The 20738-nt window shown below is 37.6% G+C and overlaps 1 protein-coding gene across 3 annotated transcripts in view; it reads right to left on the minus strand.

The window, feature by feature from the left end:
* RBBP6 (RB binding protein 6, ubiquitin ligase) overlaps positions 1–18829 on the minus strand; it is a 30858-nt gene extending 12029 nt beyond the window's left edge. For 2 of the 3 annotated variants that reach the window (XM_045776418.2, XM_045776417.2), the window contains exons 1-8: positions 17562–18829; positions 12575–12674; positions 10424–10460; positions 5866–5910; positions 3691–3779; positions 3481–3577; positions 2952–3091; positions 155–327 (exon numbers count right to left, since the gene is read on the minus strand). In XM_045776418.2, coding sequence (XP_045632374.2) covers positions 155–327; positions 2952–3091; positions 3481–3577; positions 3691–3779; positions 5866–5910; positions 10424–10460; positions 12575–12674; positions 17562–17727 — 847 coding nt within the window. In that variant the 5' untranslated portion in view covers positions 17728–18829. Of the gene's footprint in view, positions 1–154; positions 328–1277; positions 1392–2951; positions 3092–3480; positions 3578–3690; positions 3780–5865; positions 5911–10423; positions 10461–12574; positions 12675–17561 lie in introns of all 3 variants that reach the window. The other variant, XM_087869709.1, reaches the window with a different exon arrangement.
* Between the last annotated feature and the right edge of the window lie 1909 nt (positions 18830–20738).

Consider the following 20738-nt stretch of genomic DNA (forward strand, 5'->3'; position numbering starts at 1 on the left):
AAAAACGGTTCTTGCTATTAAATGCTCACTGATGAACTGACCAATTACCGACATTTCATACTTCATTATTAAAACCTATAATGTTGCTTAGAGCCTTTCCAAGTAAATACACATGTTCTGAGATCTAGGTCTTTGAAGGTTCAATGTTTCTTACATTCATCGCAGTAACTGTTTCCACAGCAGGGAATGACAACAGCATCAGTCATAATATCTTTGCAGATGAGACACAACAATTCATCTGGAATAGGATCATCTTCTTCCGAAGAAGAAGATGGCTCCTCTGGTAAGAAAGGTGGTTTTTCTTTCTTCCCAATTGCATATGCTTCTCTGTAAAAGAAGGTTTTACTGTTTTAACACTGTTAAGAAGGCCAAGTATTTCCAAGATATGTACATGTTCTACTACACCATATGCGAACTTATAACGCGGTAATGATGCTAAGTTTGTTTACACAAGTACAATACCTTCCAAAATAAGGGAGTAATTATGAACATCCTCCCCCTAAACAACAAAAAGACATAAAACAAAATCCTAAACAAGTATAACAAAAAGAAACAAACACTATAAAGCTGGCTAACAGGATCTTAAGAATCTACAACTCTAGAACTGAGGGCCAGAGAATAAAGGGACACATTCGGTGCCACAAAATTAAGTTTAAGTGGCAGAGACAGGATTTGAACTTAGACATGACAATGCCCTAATCACAATTTTCTCTATCCTACCAGGTTACTTGAAAAACAAACGAAATTTCTCCTCCACAATCCAACAGTGTGAAGGTATTAGAGTGAATGCCGTACCACAGGAAACAGAAATTGGTGCTGACATTACACAATCAAGGGAGATAACCTCAAGGGAAATAGGACACTACCAACCACACCAGTAGCTAGAAGTAGACTGCAAAACCAGTGGTCTACTTATGATCAGTATTTTAAAAGCGAGACTAATCTATTTATAGCCCACTAAGAAATACTAATGACTTAAGTGATCGGAGTATGTGTTACAAAAATATAAAGTAACACTTCCATCATTTGGGGTTCATTTTTTGGTAGAAGTGCATTTTGCAGAAATGTTGTACATTTAATATATTAAAAAGAAAAAACATAATACACTATTCTCAGACTTGTCACCACTATTTTGAACACCCCCATCTTCTCTGTAATCAGGCAGATTTATAAAACACAGGAATTCCTAGATAAATTCTTTCTACCTCATTTAGGAACAGAGTGTGTCAATCTCAACGCTGGAAATGAAAGAATCTCAGCTGTACAGAGTAGGGTACCTTAGGTGTGTTATTTGTGTTGCAGTTGCTCCATAGACATCACCACGATTCCAGAAATAAGTATCAATTTGCTTATGCCCCATTGTTCCCAATTTGTGAAAGAGGAGTCTCCCACTGCCCAAAAGAGAGAAAAGAAAAAAAAAAAAAAAAAAAAGAGGAGAACAGAGGATAGAAAAAGAAACAGAAGAAGAGTCTGAGTTGCTTATCAGTGGTGTTAGTGGAGAGGGTGAAAGTTTCATTTAAAATATTTGGGCTCCCATTTTCCCCAGTATTTGCTGTGTGTTTGGCACAAATGGGTTTTTGTATTTCAGCATTCAAAAGCAATGAAGTTAATTATTAGTTAGGGTTCACAATGGTGGTGTTAATTTTTTCAACACAAATTTCTATTTAAATACTTTTACTTGTATATTTTATATTAAGATGAAGCGGTCTGCTCTTAAATTGTGTCTGTAAAAATCATCCATTTCAACCTAAATTGTTTGGAAGCATGTATGAAATGTCTGAATTAGAAACAGCATAACAACAGACTGCTCTAAGATGAACCACAAAACACAGGATGGCGACGGAGAAAAAATAGATGGGGGTGAAACTGAGAAAGTGAACAAGGTTGGGAGTTTGGGAGAACATTCATCCCTATCTGTGAACTAAAACAAGGTACTATTACTAAAGTGCATACTTGAAACCACTCCGTCTGTTCCCTATCATTCCACAGCATAGCCATCTTTCTCCAACACCCTCACCTGCTCACTACACTGCACTTCAACACGACAGCATGAAACTGAGGAAAACTGTGCTGCGCATTTTCCCTGTCACTATGAACACTGCCAGCTATTCTCTAAATTGATGTTTCTCAAGGTATGTCCTGAGGACGTGCTCACTTCATAATCCACTGGAGGACTGGTTAAAGAATGCAGTACAAAGGGACAATTAATACTGTGCTCGATATTACGTGAGTTCACAGCTGCCCAGGGCAACTGAAAATGTAATTAGATGTATCAATAAGAGCAGATAAAATGAGAAGTTATCTAGTTGAACTATACCACTAGGTTTTCACATCTATCCATTTCATTAAAATTGACTCATTAAGTAAAATCTGAAAACCCACTTAAAATAAGCATGAAGCTGTAGCATATAGCGCTGTAGCTCTTCTAAGCTAATGGCTTAGAAAATAAACCATATTTTAGAATCTTCACACTCACACAGTATATCCAAACTTGTTCAAGAGGACTCAGCTTTTCATTTATTCTTGGCACTTATATTTGCCTTGACATCTTGTAAAACGTTTATGCTTAAGCCTTTTGTTTCTCAAAAGGATTAAGGTATTTGTCTTCTTCACTTAAAAAATGTAGACAGCATATAAGATTATGTGGGAGTATGTGAATGAGGAAGAAAGCAGGGTATGACAGAAAAAGAAAAAAATCAGAAGACTACAAGGGAAGTGGCACTCAGTGATAACAAAAAACCCCAAATCCATTTTAAATTTGCATTTAATGGAGCAGACTGCAGCCTCTCATTCTTCACACAGAAATGCAACACATGGAGACTAACAGTCTTGCTATACAATCAGCGCTCACAAGAAATCCAAATAGCCACGTTATGAGCCCGAGACTACAGAGAGTACTGGCGCCTGGCCGGATGGCGGCCTCACAGGTCATACCTAACTCGCATACTTACGCATCTATAGTTGGTATTGCGTATTTTCCAGTGTTGGTGAGCATTGCACCTTTCATGTTAGGATCTTTCACCTCCATCATAAAACTTCTGGGAATACCAGTGCTCTTTTTAATCCTAGGACCAGATTCAAAGTTTTTATCCTATTCGGAAGGAAAAGGAGAAAGGAGGAAGAAAGAAAGCAGTTACCTTTACTTAATATTAAATAACACGCATTGCTCATTAACTGCTTCTATTATTTGTAGGGCTTTACACTCTCATTTAATCATCACAACAGCCACGAGAGGGAAATGCTATGAGCATCTCAGTCTCACAGAGAAGAAACAACAGGCCTAAAGAATCAAGTAGTCTGCCCACGCTCACGCAGCTATTAAGTGGCAAAGCCAAGGTCTGAAGCCCGGCAATTGGGCTCCAGAGCCTGTGCTCATTTGCCACTGTAATAGAAAAGGCAGTAGTCACCAAGAAAAAAACACAATGGCTAAGAAACAATTAAGAAAAATAAGGTGTACCAGGGTTTCCACTTTGGACTTACCCCATTTGTTGGGCAATTCTTAATATAATGGCCAGGTTTACCACAACGAAAACAGGTATAAGATGGAGGTGGTGGACCTAGAGGTTTCTTCATGTAACTGAAAGGAAAAAAAAATTATATGTACACAAAAACTTGAAAAAATAATGCTTTTGATTGGGGGGGAAAACCCACCCCAAAGTACCTATTAGTATGAAGCATTTATGGACTTACTTGATTGGGTCGTATTCATGGCCAGATTGCGACATCATTGCTTTAATTTTATCTTCTTCAGAAGCATTGGCTTCAGCCAGATTGGCAGTCTGTTTAACAGGTAATTATTTGACACACACATTAGAAACACATTTAAGACCACACAGCCAAAGACAACACCACTCATCCTGTAAAGAGCAGTATCTAATCTTGCATAAAACCTAAAACTGAAAACTATTTACATGTATAACCTAGAAGAGGCACCGGGAGTTCCTTAGGCCATTACATGATGTTTGGGTGTCTGCAGGGCTGAGGAAGATTGTTCTGGGGGCACTCAAACCTTAGACCCTGTTTGTACCTTACATTAAGATTTGCATATGACTTCTCTAAGAGTTAAAAACAGATTAAGGAAACACTTGATATTTTAAATCTTAAAAATAATTCAAGTGTCACAACACCAAGACTTACAACTTGGAGGTAGGGTTGTAGATAGAACAACTGAACATATTATGCAGCTGATATTAAGCCAGAAGGCTCTTTAAGCAGTAGCATCAGTTTCAAATTAAGTGCAAAGCACATGCAACTGAGCACTCATAATTTTAAATCCAACTCTCCAAAGTCTTATGAATTTCATTAATCTTTAAGGTATTATACACAGAATAGTCTAGATATAAGCAGGGTCTAAGGGAGTGAGTCCTAATAACTTTAATCTTCAAGCATCTAGCACTCACATCAGCCATTCATTGGGTTTTATCTTTACATTCATCCACAAAACAAGCAACCAGTTTTAACATTTTATTGTAATTTTATATACAAAGAATGCTTAACATTAACAGAGCTTAGAACAACAGCAACATTTACAGAAAACTGGATTACAGATGTTGAACAACTAATTTGTTTGAACCCAAACATTAATTTACAAATAGTTAAAAAAAAAAAAATCCCCCAAACCTCCAAAATTCCCCAACTGCTTCCCACAAAGAAACAATGGTAGGAACAGACCAAAACTCAAATATGGTCCTTACAGCACATAAGAATTAAAACCGTGAACTATAAACTGCTTAAGAGGTTAACTCTATGCTAGACCACTTTGCATTAGAAAATGGTAAGAGAGGATGGTTTCAGCCCACTTTGTGTCTTAGAATCATCAATTTTAATGTTTAGTTTTCCCGGAACAAGAGCTTAAAAAGCTTATTTGTTACGAGGACATTTTTGGGGGATACATTCTAGGGTAAAAGGACACAACCTCTAACAAAGCCAAGGATAAGATAGGGACAGCACTAATGGAAAATCCATCCAACTCATTAATCTTGGTTACTTAAGTTTGGTTTTACATTTCTGATAGTAGGGAAAAAAGGATTTTTGGAAAACTGGAAGACTTCCTTCTTGCTCCTAAAAAAATCTGTCTATTCTGTAACATAGGTCTTCTTTTTTTTAAAGGCATGATTTGCAAGCTACATCTATTGTTTTAAAAAGTAATCCATCACTAGTGCTTTCCCAAACAAAAGTACACATTGTTGAGCAGAAAATGCAAGCAATTTTATCGCAAAACATGGCATATACAATTATTTCAGGAGGTAACAATTTGCCCCTCTGCCAAACATACACATTGGTATATTCCTGCAAACAGCTTTATACATTTACACAATTCATGTAGTCTGTGTTCAAACAAATTAGGTTGTTTAAAACTTTTTCTAATGCAGACAGACTACAAGTCTATAGCATAAAGAAACAATTTTAACACATTTAAAATGTTGACCTTCATGGGATCAATTCAAATATTCAAGAAATAACCATGCAATCGTCCATGTAAAGGAAAGCTTCTATTTTGGCTGCTTAAAGAAAGTCCACGTAATTTACAGCCAAAACCAGGAAATTCCTCCAGAACTTTGTTAGTTTCCAATGTATAATTAAACAAAATGTATGAGGGAAAAAAAAAACCAAGTAAGTGTAGCTTCATGTGTTTCTTCTGTCTTGAAGATGAACAACACTCCAACATTATGGTGAGGCTGCCAAAATACTCCCCCTATCTTCTCAAAACGGCAACTACTCTTTACAGGATAGTAATAATGTGTACAATGTTTTCGCAAAATACATCCTCCCCCAACCCCTCTTCAAACAATTGTTCCACATTAAAAAAATACGATGTTAGAAAAAAATCTATATTTTCAAGAATATATATATATATATATATACCTTTGTAAGCTGGGCCAGAGAAATAGACGCAGAAGAGTCATCAATCTGTTCACAAAAAATTAAACACACATTCAAGTTCCACACTGAAAACAACTGAAAGTGATCATTTAGTCCCTACTGCCACTTAATGTTCAAATATTGGGCATTTTCTTAGACGTTTTCTAAAGAATGTCATTTCCAGTTTTAAAGCTGAAATTGTAGCTCACCCTGCTTTACCCTTCTCTACGTATTTCACACACAGTAAAAGATTAAAGTTGAGGGGGACTCAATTACAATGAAAAAAAGAACAACAATAGGGTAAAGAAAAATATATCACAGAAAATGTGTTCAGAGCACTGACTAAATATTAAAGAAGAGTCCCGTGTCTATCAATGGTCTCTAAATTGGATAATGCTTAAGATAATGTACACTAGACGAGAGAATAAGAAATCTAACTTTCCTGGAATGCCATTATATAACATTGTAAAAACAAGCAGCTCTTTAAAGGCTCAGATAATTGCTTTAATAAAACAGCTCCCACATAATTGCTACTTTTTTCTCTATTTTTGAGCATGTACTGTTCATTCTGAATAAGTTTGTTTATTCTCCCATACAAAGAGTAAGAATGGCTTCTTGCCAAAGAAACCACAGCTTTATCAGGGCAAAGATGTTAAGGCAAAAAAAGGGAAACCAAAGGTAGCCTGGGCAAAGGCAAAGAGGGCTATTATAAGAGGATGGACTTTAATGTGTGAAGAAAGTTCATTTAATCAAATGGAACAAGTATTATATATTGAAGGATATAAGAAGGATTTTAAAAATGTATTTTCAAATGTGATATTAAAAAATGTTTATTTGATCCCTGAAATGATTTTAATGTTTTTAGAAGTGTATGTGTATGTGTGTACACACGTACGTACACACACACACACATACACACCCCTTTAGCATATAACTCTAAAGATACGATTTCCCTGTTTTTAAGTGTGCCAAAATGAAAACGTTATTAGCTTCCTATGTAGTAACTGGGTTGCTTATTCAACAGGTTATAAATTCCTCATGCATTATTGGTCAGAACTCTTGTTTAAAATGGAGAGGATGTAACGAGATGTCTGGATCAAAGAAAAACAACAACAACAACAACAACAAAGTGAGTCTCCATCAGGTATTTTGCAAATACTCCAGAGAACTAAGAGTATTAAAATAAAAGCAGCATGACTGAGAGCCCCAAATAGAAATGTTACCAGTTTCAATATGAAGTTCTTAGCACACTGCCTACCACAGTAGGAGTTCAATAAGTAAAAATAATGTTGGCTAAATTTAAAATACATCTTATAAATATCTTAGGGTTTTAAAAGTTAGTTTAATGGATATTATTACTGGGATGCTTATTTAAAGAAAAGATTCTTAGCTCCCCACTGAGGCATGGCAGAGTTTACAATGCAGTAACTCCACATTCCTAATACACAACCATACAATCCACCAACGTGTTCTTATTCTCATCTAGCTTTTAAGTGCTCTTTCGTTACAGAACTAATCTCAAAGGGAAGCTTAAAGAAAAAAAAATACACAAATATCCTTCTTATCCAGAATAAATTCTGATCATCTGTTTTGAAGAGGGTTACATTTTACATCGGCTAGGAATTATTTGAATCTAAGTAGCAAGAACTGAACAATTACTGTCAGGCATCATCTATGTTTCTAACCAAAGAAACATATTAATAGCCTTTCAAAATAAATCCATTACGGTCTACAATATTAATACTGATCATTTCTTTAAAAGAAAGCAGCTATATTAACTTTCTTACAGCTGGAACTAAAATACTAACATTTTTTGTTCTTCCCATTCCTAAGATACAGCTGTCTTTTGGTTCTTAAGCCGGGCTTCCTTGCCCTTTTAGTTTTCTGCCAACTTGTTTTAGTATCCTATAAAGTGGTTTCAGATATTCAACAACATCTACATCACTTTTTTTTTTTCCACCAAACAATTACTCTAGCACCTTAAATACCTTAAAATCCACAAGGAAGTAAAATTTACCACAAACCGAGAAAGGCATCCAACTGTTTTCTGCATATAGCAAGGTACTAGAAATTAAGTGAAAACTGCCGACAAGAAATGGTTTTAAAATGACTAGGAATTTACATGTCCTGAGCATGAATAAATGTATTAACTCTTAGATATTAATGATTTAAAAAATGCACCATGTTAAAGAAAGTAGTATTTTAAAAAAACTGATCAATGCATACTTTGGACATCATTAAAATTAACCCACTTCCCCACATCTAATTCGTGGTCTTGCTTCTGGGAGAAAGAATCTGAAATTTTTTATGCCACCTACATTTGCTTGAAATTAAAGGATCCTACAAAATGCGATTCTGATATTTAGTAAGCAGGAAGAACACCCAGCTTTGCAGTACCAACATGGAAGGATGACTAAATAAAACAAAGCTAAGGAATATAGATAAATAGCCATCCTTGACCACAACTGGCTTAGGTTACCAAAAATGTACACACATTTACTTTTATTAATTAGAAGTTAGAAATCTGGTTTGGTGGCTCTATCTTACTTGGCTTTTGTGAATGTGTACAATAACAGGTGATTTGTAAAATGGGCATTAATTATGCTTGATGAATATATCCTCATCCTAAACGCCAGCAGTGTACCCCAAGCAAATAAATGATGGGGATATTATCTAATGTTTCCATTTCAGACATTCTACCTAAAAATTAAAGCCACTTTAAAAGTATCAAAAAAAAAGAAAAAAGAAAAAAAGAAAAGAGAAACCTAAATAAGCATAAAATAAACTGCTTCTTGTAGTGTAATACAGACATGCCAGGGAACACACAAGGCTAAAAGAATGTTAACTTTATTTATGAACATGTGATCTGTGTTTATACACATGCTAATAAACAAAAAGGAAATAACTGTTTTCAAGAAATAAAACTTCATCTGAATTAGTTTAAATACTATATAAAAGTACTTTATACAAAATTTGTGTTACATTAACTACTACAGTCACCAGGATAGTCACTCTAATTTGTGCTAGCATTTGGATACATAAAATCAGTTTTAAACCAATCACCAGCAAAACAGAAACTTGGACAGTTTTTTACAGCATTATGCTTGAAAAACCAAAAAACCAAAACAAAACAAAAAACCAAAAAAACCAAAAAACCCAAAAAACAAAACAAAACAAAACAAAACCAAAAACCAAAAAAACCAAAAAACAAAAAACCCCATATACCCCGGGGTGCATGGGGGGGACCCCAAAACACTAAGTTTTGATCTTTGAATCACCATATTTTAGTTCCATGAGAACTAAAGGCCATATACTTTAGAGAACAAGTCCAAAGTTCAGATATTCTATATTATCATGTTTAAGATGCAATGATCCAAGGTTAGTGAAATGCCTGATACACAATTAAAGATCAGTAGTATTTAAAAAGGATAAAGTAAAACAGCAAGCAATACCCTTGAATTCTAAATCAAGATTTCAGACATCTTGTATTGTGTACAGATCAAGCCTGAGCAGTAAAATGTTTTGAGAACCATCAAGTTTACAGAACCCAATTACTACAGCCCTACGCTCCGAAACAAATGTGTCACCCCACAACTTAGGAATACTGCTCCCTTTTACTTACGACCTCCAAGTCAACATAGTGTCATACTCAAGCTATGATCATAAAAATTAAGATGTTATCCCGGTTAAGCGGAGTTACCTTTGATGAGCTACAGCTTTCAATTAGCTTACAATTAATGCAGCATTTTATCTCTATGAGAAAGAGGGAAATACTTGAGTTTGGAGAACTATGCAGGCTGGAAGTGGAAGACCTTATATTAAAATTTAAAAACAATGTACTCAATTGTATAAATCACCAATGAGACATTTATATACTCACGGGGGCCCAATTTCAGGTCTCACTTTATAGTACAGATATAAACAAAGAATAAAAGCTTGAAATTGCCAAATAAGACAAAACTAATAAAGCTGCATCAAAAGTCTCTGGAAAGCTCTTTTCTATATGTGTCTGAACTTGGAGAAAGCATCAAAGTTTAACATTAGCTTTGCATATTGCTAATGCATTTTCTAAAGCCATCAATCAGGCAGAAAAAAAACTAACAAAAACTAAGTGATACAACGTGAAAATGGCAAAATATACACTCCAAACATTATTTTTATTGCAAGAAACAAAAAGCACACAACAGCCTGTACATACATACAAAATACTAACTATAGACAGACAGATGTAGAACATGTTATCATGTTCATTAGTGTAAAACCTACACGAGCTAAGAAGAATCATATACATTAACTGTACAACACAGTGTCATACAGGGAGGATGCTATATTTAATATGAAACAGTGTTTTTTGGGGGCACAAATTACCCATTTCTACAAAGTAAGTGTGCAAATTATGCCACATATATCCATATTCAACTGAGCTGTCATCAAAATACATTTTATTTACAATATGTACTATGATCAGTTGGATATTAAGTTCTAAATGATTTACTTCACTGCTACATTATAAAGGTAAAAGCAATGTGTAGAAAAAGTGTGAGATTGTGTTTTTACATACTGCTTTTGAAGTTCCCATCACTGGTTCAGTTCGACTTCTAAAAAATAAACAAAAATGAAAATGGCATTAATTATAAGCAGCTATTTAAGGATTTTTGTGCTAAAACATTCTAATACATATCTCTAATCACGTATCTTTATGCACACAAATTTCTTTTAGTAAAAAGATTTAAAAACAACCAATTTCCTAAGTTATAAGTACACTTTGATTAATCTTTACCACCTTTAGTTTAAGACTTATTTGTGGCAATAAAATAAAATAAAATAAGATAAAATAAAATAAAATAAAATAAAATTCCGTACTAAGGAATTCTAGAATAGGTGTAACCTGCCATTTACAATAGATGTTTTCTCACAGGTATTATGAAGACCTTTTGTTAACAAACACTGTAGCTATTTCTTAATAGACTGAACAACCAAATTACATTATTCCCTGGTTTTCTAATAGACAACAAATGTAAATTTTCATACATCAGATTTTCTTGTTAACATTTATAATTTGGATCCCTGAGAAATTGCTGTGCTCCAAAAACTAAATTTCAAGTCCAGAAAGACAGGCTGATAGTTACTTTAACTTCTTTTAAGTCTCAAAACAATGACCAAAGATTAAACGAGAATTCTAACTTCCAGAAAAACTCAATATAGTCTGACAGTGTATTAGTTCAAAGAATGAGTTTGATGGTTATGAAGAACTGAACAAATTGATTTTTTAAAGTACATACAAATAAAGCCCAAGAAGAAACTCTTTTAAAAGTCCTCACAGGAAAGGGGACAGGGGTTGAGTTGCTAAATACAGCGCTTAAATGCTCAGTCGAAGTTTACGCTATCCTGACTACAGAGAAATGCTAGTGCGCATCTGAAAGGAGTTTCTAAGTTTACATGTGATTTGCAAGTCCTGGATAAAAATGAAGCTTTCATAAACTCAGAGGCATATTACGAGACAAACAGATTACAAAGGAAATCGCACAGTGAATTAACACACAATTTTAAGAGGCAACTTATTTTCCCATGTACTTCAAATAATTCTCTCCCTAAGAGTTTCTTAGTATCAAAAAAAAAAAAAAAATCAACTGAAAACTGAATGTTTACTGTTTTTAAAAAGCACTTGGTAAATTACAGTGTAACTTCACACTAAATTCCAGGAATTAATTATTCCCTTATAATTTCTTAAAATTACACAAAATTAAAAGCACATAAAGTCACTTGGCTTTTATTAAAAAAAAAAGTATGCAGGTTTTTAAGTTGGTGCTATACAGAACATATTACACAAAAGGATCTCCAAATGCTAGAACATGGAATATAACTTTATAGCAAACTAACGACAATAATTTTAGAATGAATTTGCCCATATGAGGTAAAGCTCCAAGAAATGACTATTCTACCTCAATTCCAAGAACACATTCCATTTCCCAGGACTAGCAAATTCCAGAATTTTTCATTGGCCAAAAGCAGAATTTGCCAAAATTTCAAATAAGGCTACCTAACTTCTAAGTGGAAATTACCCTTTTCACATCATTATAATTCTAACGCTGTTAAAATTGCAAGGAGGCAGGTAAAGTTAAAAGATATATTTTAATTCTGCATCTTTCATGAATTCCTTAAGCTCTAGGCTGGTGCTAAAATACTGCTGTGTTCTTACTCCAATAATGGGAGTCTACGATGGGCCAGGCACTGTTTAATTCTTCCAGCTCTCTTCTTGAGTCAAGTACTCATATCCCTATATTATTTTGAGAAATCTATTTTGAGGCTTAAGATAACTTACCCAAAGTCACACAACTGGCGTGAAGCAGCTACGGAGTCAAACCTAAGCCAGATTCCATAAATCCTATAAACTCTACAGCTTCCCAACAAAAGCCCCTTTTTGAGGAGCAAATGTTAGCATTACTAAACACTCTGGATGCCATCAAAATATTTAGGACAAATCTTTTAACATACTTATATAGCAAAAAATTCTTCCTGATAGCTCATACTACTAACTACAGATTAAGTTAACTAAGGGAAGAAACCAGGAAAAAATGAACCTATCCTCACAGTTTTAAGGACTAAGAAGATATTAAGGTAATGACTACAGTTCTAAAATACTTGTTCTTTCTCAAAAAACAAAAAAGTCTATTTTGAGGACTTAAATACATGAGATTTGATAAATACTTACATAACATACGTCTTGCTTGTAGATTTAACACCTCCAATAGGAATTCTTCTAACAATTACAGATGAATTCTTAGGAATTAGAGCATTATCATCAGTATATTCTGTAAAAAAGAGAGACAGTTGAATTTCTATTTGGCGATTTGGAGAAGTCAGTCCTCAAGAATTAGAAAACTTCAACCAAACATAAATTTTATGGAAAATGTACTTAAATTTAAAAGAGCATTAATCACTACATGTTCCTTGCATCTGGATTACTGTTATTGTCAGAACAAATATCCAAAGCCATAAGGAGGTTCTCTTCAAAGAACACCAAATACTCTCAGCAGGTTCTTGACTCTAGAACTCCTATTTCTGTGGAACCCCAAATCTCAGTAAGACTAAGTCATGCTTTAGTTTATTTAAGCATCTTAACTATGAGAAAAAGCTGTTATTTAAAATGAAGGCATTCTTTCCGCCCTAGCCCCTCAACCTATTACTAAAAACAACAGACTAAAGAAATTATGACATGTTTTGAATAGAGAAAAAAGTTTTGTAAAAAGAATTAGTAGTGGGATACAACTTCAGATAGAATGTTGATTTAAGGCCCTTCTAAGGAACCCTTAATTAAGACTTAAAGACTGAGAAGCTAGACGGATATACAAAAAAGCTGGACAAAGAGTGTTTCAGATAGAAAGAAAAGCAGTGAAAAAAAATCATAGAAAGTCCAGAATAGCTGGAAGATAATGAAAGAAAAGAATGACTTGAACTACAAATAGAAAGGTACAGATCACACACTGATTTATATTTTGTTTCTAAGTACAACAGGAAGTCACTGAAGGATTTTAAACAAAAATGATAACAATTTGATTTACATTAATAAAAAACAAACAAGGTAACTCCAGTTATCTTTGTGGACAACGAACCCATAGGGGAACAAAGAGGGTGACCAATAAGGAGGCTGCTGCGAAGTCCCAGTAAGAGACGATGGTCTGTGCTGCGATGTGACAGATGAAGGGAGAGAATCACAATGTTTTGAGGCAGAATTGATAAGGCTATCAATGGATTTAAGGGGGGCGATGAAAGAAAAAGAGCAATCAGGCATAAAAAACTGGGTTCCTGGCTTAAGCCAACTGGAAGAACAGTGATGTAACTGAGAAGAAAACAGAGAGGATGAATGGATCCTATTTTTCTACTCTTTAAACTCCCTATTACTTGCAATACTTCTGGAAGAATGAAATTAAGAGAGAACCTGGACCAATTAACTTAACTATGGGTAAAAAGCTTTCCTGAGAAAGGAATCTGTAAAATTACTAAAAAGAAAAATAGGGAGATAGACATGAGAATGTACCCATCTCCCCCAGTCACACAATCAGGTATTAGGGTTCATTCTTTTAAGATTGTGGAGTTTACTTGCTTCACTTACTCAGCACCAAGTGGCTGACTACCTCTGTTCTTCCAGTTACTCTAATTTATCACACATGTGAGCATTTTAAGCTTATATATACTCTATTAATTTTAATCATAACATTATTAGTTATTTCCTGTTACAAACTAAACTGCTCAAGAAAGGGTTCTTTTCAGTATATTTCAAGGAGTAGACTGTATCTCACAGGCATCCAATCACAGCGATGCAATTTCCTAGACCGTTAGAGACTATCATCATCTTGATAGTTCATGATAGTTCCAAATTTCAAGCAAGCTCTGAGTAAGAAAAACTGGATGATGGGAGATGTTCAAAAAATAAATTTTAGAAACAAAACTTGGTGTCAAACATTTGACAAAGACTTTCTGAATATGTAACAACTTTCAAAAGCATTCACTGTAGCCTTCCAAGACAATTTATTAATTTGATCAGCACAGTACTGTGTCAGACTAAAAGTCATACGCCCCAACACCAGATGCTCTGATTGACCTTTTAAGTACCTGAATTACACTGGTGACTTCCTACCCTTAAAATACTTTACTAAGTAGCCTTTTAGCTTCAAAAGACCCTTTCCAGGTGCCAGTGTATTTCTGATCCAAAAATATGAAGACCATTGATTTCAGAATGAAAAACAAGATGAATCTGAGAAATGGATAAGAGTCTTTTAAAAATACTTCATTCTCAGCTTTCAAATCTTTCACACTTAAGTTCAGAATGAAGGTTTGTTTTGTTGGGTGTTTTTGTTTGTTTGTTTGTTTGTTTGTTTTTGGAGGTGGGGAAGAAGCTGAAAGGTAGGAAAACAAATTTATATGGGAAAGCTATATTAAAATATAGGCAGATCATTTGGGATTTGTTTTGAAAGGTAGTCTAGAAATAAAGGAGCAGAATTCTTACATCTAAAACATGAAATTCTGATCCAAGCATTTTGGTCTAATCAAGATTTAAGGGTCCTAAACTTGGACAGATTCCTGAAACTCTAAGGAATGTTTTACAGAAATGTCATATACTGGGTAATTTAAACATTAATTCAAACAAATTAAAGTGATCCAGTTCAGCATCTTCTCCTAGGCAATCTCCTAACTATGAGGCTATAAACATTTTTTTTTTAAAGATTTTATTTATTTATTTGACAGAGAGACAGCCAGTGAGAGAGGGAACACAAGCAGGGGGAGCGGGAGAGGAAGAAGCAGGCTCATAGCAGAGGAGCCTGATGTGGGGCTCGATCTCATAACGCCGGGATCACGCCCTGAGCCAAAGGCAGACGCTTAACGACTGAGCCACCCAGGCGCCCCTACAAACATTTATTTTGTACTCTCTAAATCTAATGGTGCTAAACCCAGCCCATTCTTACTCAGCTGCCTGTGACATGGGACACTAAATTTCCCGTAAAATTCATTAAGTGACTATCCTCTGTGTTACCACCAATATTTTTTCCTCCCTTAATTTGAGGATTGCACAAAACACACTCTCTCTCCCCAGAAGCTCCTTCTCTTAATCTAACATCAAAGCTTTCTCCAGTAAGGACAATTCACACAAAACATATAAAAGAAAATATGCTGCTGGGCAGAACACTTCCCTGGCTTTCAGGGTTTGTAAAAATAATACATCACATAATTTCCTGGCTTAGAAAAGAAAATAACACAATGTCACAAAACTCTTAGATTTTTGGACAAGAATTCCATCAACTATAACTTACTCCAATCTAACAAAGTTGTATTCAATTATTAGGTGGAGAAAATGAACAAAGTCTATGATAAAATCATTTAATACTCCAGTAAAATGTAAAACCTGCCCAAGTATAGGACTAAAATTGCCTTAATATTCTTTACTTTCATTTATATTTTCTTCCTCTCATTTTTAAGTATCATTAACATATCAGCATGTCCTGAAATTCTTATAAGCCCAATTGTCCTGTGAAGTGCGGCTACAATACTTAAGGGACACTTTTGGCTGCCTTAAAAAAAAAAAAAAAAAGTCTTTCCTTTAAGGTATTTTCTTGAATAGTGTTTTAAAAAGCTGTTTCTCAACTGCTCATAAACAGCAATTTTTCCTCTCCTTAAGTAGAGGATTCTACACATAATTACAATCAATCACCAAAGCTTCATGTGAAGTATCCCTTAGGTATGACATTTTAAAAGGTGGTGGGGGCAGCGGAGAATATTCTTTCACGTGTTACCATGTGACTAAATAAAGTTCTTTCTTAACGAATTATTTTTGAGTCATGCCATTTCTTAATATAATTATACTTACATCTGGATGTAAATGGGATACAGCTCTTTTACATGACAAGATTTACTCTATTAAAAACTACAGACTAGGGGCACTGGCTGGCTCAGTTGGTAGTGTGTGTGACTCTTGATCTTGAGGTTGTAAGTTCAAGCCCCACACTGGGTGTAGAGATTACGTGAAAATAAAATCTTTAAAAAACAAAACAAAACCCAAAACCCCATATAGGCTAGAAGTGAGGGACCTCCCCCCAATTTCAACCCAAGTCACACCTTAAGCCAAATTTACTGATCGATAAAATAGCCTAAGCTAATTAGAACTTCTTTATTTCTTCTCATCCCAAAATGACCTACTGAAAACTACACATCAGCATTACAGTAACGAGAAAAAGAAACCAAAACAAAGGCAGAACCAGAATCTGAAGAGACTGTTTATCACACTGTCATATCTAATGTTAAATTCCCAACATTACAAAATGCTTTTAAAAAGGAGAAAGAACTTAATTCCTATTAGTGGCTTGTTTGAAACTCATGTGGTAGCAGCCTACTATTCTCCATATACTAGTAACAACATAATCATGTAAAGTCTAGCAATTACTACTTTAAAAAACAAAAGCCTTTACTTTTGATCTTTACTAAATTGCTACTAAATTTTAAGAGTAATGTGATGAACTAAGACCTCAACCACTTAATTATTGTATTACTAATTCTGGAATTTACACACAAAAGTGGTAACATAAGAACACATCAAGTTCCAAAAGCAATTCCAACATTAATGACTGGATGGATTAAATCCTCAAAAATATTTAAGTGAGGATCCCTTCCCCACAACACAGGCAACTCCAAACTAAAAATAAATTAAGTGCACAAGGACAGGAAGAAAAGTAGTACATAAAACCTGCCACTGAACCCCAAACCGTTGTCAGGTTAGAGAGTTAGAGAAGTATCTCTACTGCTGCTTTAACAAGTAAGAAGCCTCCATATGCTCTCCTCCCCTCCTTCTGGTGAAAAACAAACTGGAAAACGCCACAAGGCAAGCACCCCAAGAACCTGGATAACACCCCTCTCCCTCTCCCACCAAAATCCTCATTTTAAATAACATTTGAGAATAATCAGACTTCAACCTTTCAGATTAGCCTGTTACCGATGATCGCATGTAAGCAGACATCAAATAAGCCAGTTAAACTCCCAGGCCGACCGCTGCAACCCTTGGGTCTCAATGAAAGTTGTACCAAAAGTATTAGAATGAACAGTCCCACAAGAGACGTAATGGCGGTTAGCCTTCTGCCAGGCAACCAGTATCTAGCACAACTAGTATCTATCTTCAACCAGCAACTATCTGGAGCCCATGTGGCTCTTACCTTCTTTCGTCTGCGCGTTGGTGATCTGCAGGTCGCAGTCGGCAGCTTTCAACTTCTCTCTCCCCATAATCTGCTTCTTTAAATCGCAGAGGGAGATGTGAAGCCCATCAAAGGTGACGGTATCATAGTTGAGTTTAGAGGAAAATTTATAATGCACACAGGACATGGTGCCAAAGGATTCCTAAGGTTCAGCGAGGAGACGTGGACACTCTCAATATATGTATATTTATAAACTTAAGAGCAAAATATGTACACACACAAAACACTCAAAAGACACCGAAGGACCCTAAGGCCTCAGATTAAATACCCCCCAACCACAAGCAGGGGTTCGTAAAAACAATAATCCAGAACCCCCCGCCCCCCCGATACTCAGAAGCACTTCATACGGGAGGAAGCGGACGAGGACGGGGAAAGGGGAAATCGAGAATCCGCCAACGGGCACAATGTCACCCGGCTGGGTCCCCCTCGCTCATGCTAAGGGCCGGCAGGAGACGGGGGGGCAGGCGGTGCAGTCAGTAGCGGTCAGTCCACACGTTAGAGTCCGAATGACCCCGCGGGGTCAGGGGTCCATAGCGCGGCCGCACCTCCCGGTTGGTCTCTCTTTCCGTGGATTGGGGTGACCCAGGCCCCGGGAGAAGGTTGGGGGAGAGGGCCTAGGCCCGGAGTCCACGAGCGGCCTCTCGCCTCCTCCTGGCTTCCGGACGACCGGCGTCAGCTTCCCCAGGCCCAGGCCCCCCCACACACAAACCCCTGTCGCCTGCTCCCCGGAGGCCACGAGCGGCCCGCGGCCTAGGCCAAAAAACGCGCGGTCGGCGGAGGAGAGGCCTTCCCGCAGGCCGCCCCCGGCTCCGCCTCCCCCCCGCCGCCGCCGCCGCCGCCGCCGCCTCAGACACAAAGCCGGTACTAGGCCTCAACTAGGCCTCGAAGCACTTCCTCACCACCCCGGGCCCCAGCCAGCGGCCGGGTGGCTTTGGCAGACCCTGGGGACGCCGCCGAGGCTCCCCGACGCTTCCTCTCGCCGTGTGCTCCGCGCTTCTCTCGCCTTTCGCTCCCGTCGCCTTTCGGCCCCGAACCGCGAGAGGAGGCCCGGAAACCGCCAGGCAACGGCAAGGGCTTCGGGGCTCTCTTTTTGTTTTGCCCCCCTGCCGCTCTCGGGCCCTCACCCAGCGCCGGCGACACCTCCAAGCCAGGCACTATGGCGGACGCGGCCTGGCTTCAAGCGAGCGCCCCACTCCGGGGTCTCTTAAGCAGGGATTGCACGGGCGGCGCGCGCGAGGCGGGGCTGGCGTGCGCCGATAGGCGGGCCGGGAGGCGGGGCCCGCGGCGTCACAAAGCGCACCGGCCCGCCCACGTGACCCCGCGCTTTGTGACTCGGAGCGCGGAACCTGAACCAGCCGGGAGAACGGAAGGAACCATCTGCCTCAAGAAGGAGGGGGCGCTGGCCGGAGGGCCGGCTCACCGGGCGGCTCCGGGGCGGAGCTCGGATTTCAGCTGCTACCGCGCTTGTTAGTCTCCGCGGTGAAGTGGTGTGCCCAGGGGTGGCCGGCTAACTCCCTTTCCCCGCAATCCCCAGCAACTCCCCCAGTTCAAGTAAACATTATGGTTGCTATGCAGTGAACTATGGTTGCTATGCAAGCGCCCCCTAGCCTCCCCTTCCAACAAACCAGTTACCTTCAGCTCTTCCTAAGTGGAAATTCTGGAGCAGCCCCCTGGGTGGAACTGACAAAACCACCACTATAAAGATTTACCGAGCTCTCACTATGTGCTAGGCACAGGGCTGAGCTCTTTGTAACACTGCCAGGCTCTGGAGCCCAGTTGTCGTAGTTGGAACCCTAGCCGTGGAGGTCAAGATTTAACTCCTCCGTGCCTCAGTTTCCTTGGCTGTAAAGTGCAGTTTAAAATTGTACTCGGTCTACGGGGTTGTTATGGATTAAATGAATGAATATGTTCCCATTGTTTAGGACCATGCCTGGCATATGGTTCAATGTCTCTCACACGTAATTCAATAAATGTCATTTTAACAACATCAACAAAAACCCCGAAGTGGTCAGCGCTACCATTGTCTCCGATTTATAGATAAGGGAACGGAAACTAGCAATCGAGAACTTTCTGAATTCGCAGAATCAGGGGAATGCCTGCTTTGTAGCGGGGTCCAAAATCCCATTCCTAATTGTAAACGAAGGGAACTGTGCCAAGACCCCCCTGAGTGGATTGGAGATTATTTTTTCCTTGGGGCATGGGGAAGTTATTATGACATCCATAAAATTCATACTGTAACAAAATTGCATTCATAAACTGTAATAATCACTATAATTTACAGTGCATTTTCCTCATCCTCTCTGGATTTTTACTGGCTTGGGCTCAGAGAAGTTAGTCACTGAGAACAAGATCACGCAGCCATGATGGGACAGTTTGCCAGGGACTTCCTAAATACACACACCCAATCTTTACAGAAGGTGGTTTAAATTGATCATCTTGTCAGGAACGTTTTCCTAAGGCAACCTTATCCAAATAGGATGGCCACCACTCTATCTCTTCCTCTTTTTTATTTTCTTCCAAGCATTTGTTACTACTTGACATGGTATATATTTACTTTTTAATTTTCTGTTTCCCCCCACAGCTGAGAACAGGGGTTTTTGTCTTTTGGTCATGCGATATACCCAGCTCTTAGAACCCCAGCCTGGACATAGTAAGCACTAGAAAAATGTGTTGAATAAGTACATTTTTATATGGCCTATGGAAATACCATGGCAGTAAGATTTTTGCAAATCAAGGGCAGCACCAGAGACCCAAATACAATTTAACTCAACCACATCATTAGCATCAGTGCTTTTCACATATAACAAATTTCTCCCACCTTTATCTTTGATAACTGACCAAAATTTTCTTGCTCTTGGGTCCACTTCAGAATGGCTGCTTTTCTTGAAAAACCTGTGTGAACCAAAGGGGGGAAATTACATCTAAGGAAAGAAAAGGTGGACAGGAAAATGAAGTATTGTATTGGTATTCACACCTCTAAAGTGGTAAATCTATATTCTTTCACTGGTCTTTGGCTAATTCCTCACACTTAATTCAATACTAATTAAATCAGCCTGTTGGGAATTGAAGCAGGCCACATTCTCAGGATAGAGTGGGTTAGAATCCTGCCAGAAGATGAGCATGTGTCCTTGGAAAGAT

This window comes from Ursus americanus, chromosome 2 (genome assembly GCF_024610735.1).
Source record: "Ursus americanus isolate L20-20 chromosome 2, mUrsAme1.1.p, whole genome shotgun sequence".
Lineage (NCBI taxonomy): Eukaryota > Metazoa > Chordata > Mammalia > Carnivora > Ursidae > Ursus > Ursus americanus.